This window comes from Henckelia pumila, chromosome 4 (genome assembly GCF_033568475.1).
Source record: "Henckelia pumila isolate YLH828 chromosome 4, ASM3356847v2, whole genome shotgun sequence".
NCBI lineage: Eukaryota > Viridiplantae > Streptophyta > Magnoliopsida > Lamiales > Gesneriaceae > Henckelia > Henckelia pumila.
In genome coordinates, this window is record NC_133123.1 from 139,828,642 (window position 1) to 139,834,641 (window position 6,000).

General features: G+C 39.4%; 1 protein-coding gene across 1 annotated transcript in view; it reads right to left on the bottom strand.

The window, feature by feature from the left end:
* LOC140861005 (uncharacterized) overlaps positions 1-6,000 on the bottom strand; it is a 27,493-nt gene extending 21,493 nt beyond the window's left edge. The window contains exons 1-2 of the mRNA XM_073264005.1: positions 5,856-6,000; positions 5,490-5,763 (exon numbers count right to left, since the gene is read on the bottom strand). Coding sequence (XP_073120106.1) covers positions 5,490-5,763; positions 5,856-5,937 — 356 coding nt within the window. The 5' untranslated portion in view covers positions 5,938-6,000. The remainder of the gene's footprint in view (positions 1-5,489; positions 5,764-5,855) is intronic.

The following is a 6,000-nucleotide window of genomic DNA, read 5'->3' on the forward strand; positions in this document are numbered from 1 at the left end:
ACGTATTGGTGGCTCGGCATGAAGAGTGATATCGCACGATTCGTATCTGAGTGTTTGACTTGTCAGCAGGTCAAGGCAGAGCACCAACGTCCAGCAGGGTTGCTTAATCCTCTACCCATTCCAGTATGAAAGTGGGAGAACATCACGATGGACTTTGTAGTTGGCCTTCCGAGGAGTGCTAGAGGATGTACAGCTATTTGGGTGATCGTGGATAGACTCACCAAGTCAGCTCATTTCTTGCCCGTGAGGACTACTTACTCGTTGACACAGTATGCAGAGCTTTATATCAAGGAGATTGTTAGACTGCATGGCATACCAGTGTCGATAGTATCAGACCGGGATCTGAGGTTTACATCTGCTTTTTGGAAGAGTTTACATACAGCATTGGGGACTAGACTATTGTTCAGTACAACGTTCCATCCCCAGACAGATGGTCAGTCTGAGAGAGTGATCCAGGTTCTCGAGGATCTACTTAGAACTTGTGTCATCGACTTTTAGGGTTCTTGGGAGACTAGATTACCGTTGGTGGAGTTTACCTATAACAACAGCTTCCAGGCATCTATAGGTATGGCTCCTTATGCAGCTCTCTACGGGAGGAGATGCAGATCTCCCGTGCATTGAGATGAGGTCGGTGAGAGGATTCTACTTGGTCCCGAGATTGTACAGCAGACTGCAGACATTATGATTCAGATTCGGGATCGTATGAGGACTGCTCAGAGTCTTCAGAAGAGTTATGGTGATACTCGACGACGAGATCTTGAGTTTGCAGTGGGTGATCATGTGTTTCTGAAGATATCACCTATGAAAGGGGTGATGAGATTTGGTCGAAGAGGTAAGCTGAATACGAGGTATATTGGGCCTTTTAAGATCTTGGAGAGAGTTGGCACGTTGGCCTACCGTTTGGCTTTGCCACCAGGGCTTGCGGCAGTGCACAACGTTTTCCATGTATCCATGCTACGGAGATATGTCCCGAATCCGGCGCATGTACTAGATTACGAACCTTTGCGGTTAGCATCGGATCTAGTATTTGAGGAGAGGCATGTTCGGATCTTAGCCAGAGAGGAGCGGAGATTGAGGACGCGGGTCATACCGATGGTCAAGGTCCAGTGGCAGAATCATTCAGAGGAGGAAGCCACTTGGGAGACCGAGGCAGACATGAGGACTCGCTACCCGGAGTTATTCGAGTAAGTACTTTAATTTTGAGGACGAAATTCAATTTAAGGGGGGGAGAATTATAACATCCGAAAAATTTTAATACGTAAATTCGCATACATAATTAAGGAAAATAATTATTTAAAATTTATATTTGGGTTAAATGACATTTATGTGTTATTATGTGAATTATATGCATGATTTAAATTTATTTTCTCATTTAACCCGCAATTATTATATTTTAGATTTTTGAGAAATTTTATTGAGTTGATCGCGTAGACGGGACCGTGGACGGACGAGATACCAAAATTTTTAGCCAAAAATATTTTATGAGTTTTATGAGCCTTAAAATAATATTTTAAAGTATTTTTTCAAGAAAATTTTAGTATTTACTTATATATTTATTTAATAATTGATTTTTGGCCAAAATAATTCATTTTATTGACTTTTATTAATTTTTAAAAATCCTCTATATTTTTTTTTCGGGATTTTTGATTTGTTATCAGATTGTTAATATTTTAGGAGCTTAAAATTTTTATTTTTAAGGTATAATATCTATATATTGATTTAATGGAATTTTAAACCTATTATCTACTCAAATTTAAACCTAAACTAAATCCCTATGACCGATTAAAAAACCATCAGCCGCCTCCAACCCCTTTCTTCAACCTTGTTCACGCTTTCTTCAGCAGAAAACACCCATAGCCGATCCAACCAAGCTCCATCTTTGAAGATTTTGGTCCGTTCGTCGTCCCGGAGCCCGTAAACGCATCTATCTTCGTCGATTTAATTATCAAGGCATGTCTATTCTTTCGTTTGAACACCATATAAGCTACTATTCACGCATGATTGTTTTATTCCAGATTTTTTATCATGAACTTTTCGATTTATGCATGTAGGTAAGGTTTTGATGCATGTTGATGATTCTTTCACTCATGGCTCACGTTTTTAATTGCATGGCTCGGTCCAGGGGCTAGGGCTCGGTCAAGAGGTGAGTTAGGGTCCTAGGAAGAGAACCATGGTTGGGCTAAGGGATGGAGTTGGCCTGGTTCAAGGCTGGGATCGAGATGGGTCATGGGAGTCGGCAGTTTAGGGTTCAGTGGAAGGAGGCTTCGGGTTTGAGGTAGGGGCCATGGCTCGGGCTGAGCCATGGTGGGTTAGGACCGCCCAGACGTGGGCTACATCTGGGCGGCAGCGCTCCGGCCAGGGGCGGCCGGAGCTGGCCGGCAGCAGGCCGGCCGAGGAGGGCTAGGAAAGGGGGGATCGGGTTTTGGGCTGGGGCTGGGTTTGGGCCGGGTCTTGGGGTTCGGGTCGGGTCTGGTAGGTCTAGGGTCAGGTGAGTAGGGCGGGGTTTGGGTTAGGTGGGCCGGGCTCGGGTATTTTAATTTTTAAGTATTTAATAGTTAAGTGGATTTTGGGCTTTAATAATTAGTTAGAAAATTATTTGGGCCTCCAAATAATTTTATTTGGGCCTTAAATAATTTATTTAAGTTAGCCCAATGATTTTTATGGGCTTGGGAGCCCATGAATATTTTTGGGCCGGTCAGTGGATTTTTGGGCCAGTCTAGAGTTTTATTGGGATTAATTAGGTTAATGGGTTTAAAAATATTTATTTAGGCCCAGTTAAGTTAATTAAGTTATTTGGGCTAAGATATGATTATTGGGATTTTATTTAAGCTTAATGGGCTTAGAGTGAGTGACCAGCAGTCTGGACCAACCCATAAAAAATAACTAAGTTCGAAATATATATTTAATTATTTTTATGCATGAAGTTTATATTTTAAGTATAAGTATATTTATTATGAAAAATAAATTAGATATATATTACGGACAATTTTTATTGCATGCATTTTGAAATTTTATATGATATGATTATGATTATGTATGAGTTGAGCAAAAATATTTTCTTGATGGAAATTGAAGTAGTGTGACATAAAGGTGATTATCCACCATATGATATATGATTTATGCGGTAGTTTACTACCATAGGAGGTGATTTATCACCGCCACATACGTTGGTTTATGAGACTGATCAGTCGACACAGATAAGCGTCACACTTACGGATAGGACCATAGACTGTTTCAAAAATACCATGCTCAATTATGTTATGTATGATGAGGAAAGATATGTTTATGATTAAGACTTATGTTTCAGTATTTATGTTATGAAAAAGGTTTCCATGCATGCTCATGTATCATGTATATGTATTAGTATGATTATGTGATGCATTATTTTAAACTTTGTTATAAAGAATTAGACATGTTGAGCCCCTAGGCTCACTACGCTTATATGGTGCAGGTGGGTCAGATGATTATAATATTGCTCCTACCGGTGGCGAGGACGTATGAGCGAGCTGGTAGTGGATCCCGTGACCGTCGCAGATTTTAGTTGATGTTTAAGAAATAATTATTTTTATTATGTTGAGTTTTTAAACAAGTTCATTTCCTTCTATTTTTAGGAATTTTGCATTATCAAACTTAGTATTTTTATTTCATGCATAATGATATTTTCAGCGAGTATTTAAGCTATTTTTATGTAGTAATATTATTTCTTTTTTGTTTATACATATATGTATGGGCGTATATGTATAGTATTATTTTTTATAAAAAAAAAGTTTTTTCTGCATTTATTAGTAGTAGACGTTTCAATTCGAGCAGGAAAGTCTGGGTTTATTTTTTGAAAAATAAATCTGATGTTTACGAAACCTTTAAAAGGTGGAAATTCATGGTGAAAAATGAGACCAACTTGAAGGTGAAGTTCTTACGGTCTGACAATGGGGGAAAATATGTAGATGATGAATTCAAGAAGTATTGTGAACTGAACGGGATCAAGATGGAGAAAACCATTTCTGGTACACCTCAACAGAATGGTGTGGCTGAAAGAATGAACAGAACCCTGAATGAACGTGCCAGAAGCATGAGATTGCACGCTGGACTGCCGAAATCATTTTGGGCTGATGCAGTTAACACTGCAGCGTATCTAATCAACAGAGGACCTTCGGTACCACTTGACTGCAGAATACCAGAGGAGGTCTGGAGCGCAAAGGAGTAAACCTTTCGTTCTTGATAGTGTTTGGTTGTCTTTCATATGTTCACATCGATTCAGCCAGCAGAACAAAACTTGATCCAAAATCAAAGAAGTGTTTTTTTATTGGTTATGGAGATAATGAGTTTGGTTATCGGTTCTGGGATGACCAAAATCGAAAGATCGTTCGGAGCAGAGATGTAATCTTCAATGAGTATGTGATGTATAAGGGCAGGTCAAGCGTTGGAGCTGGTGATGAATGTCCTGAAGTCAAGAAGACGGATGAAATACCATTGATGGATATTTCTGTGAATGAGTTGGAAACCAGTAACCTGAAAGATAAAAAAACTGTTGCACAAGATGATAAACCAAAAACTCCGGAAATTAAACTCAGGAGATCTTCTAAAACAATCAGACCACCTCAGAAATACTCTCCAACACTTCATTATATTTTGCTGACAGATAAAGGTGAACCAGAGACCTTTGAAGAAGCGATGCAAAATGATGATTCAATCAAGTGGGAGTTAGCCATGAAAGACGACATGGACTGCAAATATAAGAGAAATGGCATGAGCTGCTACATTGACTGTGTGAAGCCATGATTGAAATCAAGTCTTCAAGTGGGAGATTTGTCAGGTGGCAGGTGGCAGGTGATTGGTGGGATGGTGGCAGATGGGGCTTTTTAGTTGGGAAGTAAATTAAATGCCCTGCATTTAACTAAACGCGGAGAGGAGCTCTATAAATTGAGCTCCTCTCCCCCCATTCAAAGTATCCCACAGCGCAGAGAGCAAAGAAAAAAGAAAGAAAAAAAAAAGAGAGAGAGAGTTTCTTGGGTTTTCTTGAGTGTTCTCTTGTGTGAGTTAGAAAAATATTTTTTTTTCGGTAATACTCGGGTGCTGGGATCGGGTGAGAGATATAGTGTTTTGTACACTTGTAATATTTCTTCGGTATTAAATATTTGCAGCAGCTCCGTGGACGTAGCCTATATTGAGTGAACCACGTAAATCTTCGGTGTCCTTATTGATTATTTTTATTTCACAATTATTATCGTCATGTTCGCTCCGGCATAATCCATAACACGATACTCCAACTCCTCATCGAAATCGTTGACAAATTTAGGTACCTCAAATTCGTCATGTCTAACGTTATCCCACAAGAATTCCAACCTGTAGACGAATCTCAGCTTGCAATATAACCCGTTTCAATAAGTTTTAAAGCCACCCCTACTTTAATTTCTTTCATATGAAATAGTTTTCTTGAATTATATATTATTAAATGATCAATATTAATCCGATGGCAGGATATTACGTACCCTCGGCCAGCATTGTTGAAGAGGAGACGGCCGAGTGTGGAAAGAAAGAAGCAGCACTGAAAACTTGGGTGCACCATATATACAGATTCCATGTTATCTCTAACCTCCACCGGAATTGCTTTGTAAAGCCAACGTAAAGCAAATATTCCGGGGAAATTTTCAGCTCTAGTAACACCAGAGTTGATGTACACTACTGAGAATTTCTTCCCATTTAAGCCAGGAAATATCTCCTCCTCCAAGTATTTCATCACCGCCTCCACACTCACAATTCCTCCTGCATATATACAAAATCAATTGGGTTCTAAGATCAGCAGTAAATTTGTTTGAATTCTATATATATATATGCGCGTACGTACATATATATACCTGGAAAGAGTTTTCCTAAGATGTGAAGGATAGGATTGCCGCGTTTGTCCGTGCCTTGAATCTTGAAGATGTTGTGTTTCATGATGAGTTTTTGTTGTTCGCAGAGTGTGAGTACGGAAGAGGGAAGGTGGAATGTATTTTTGGA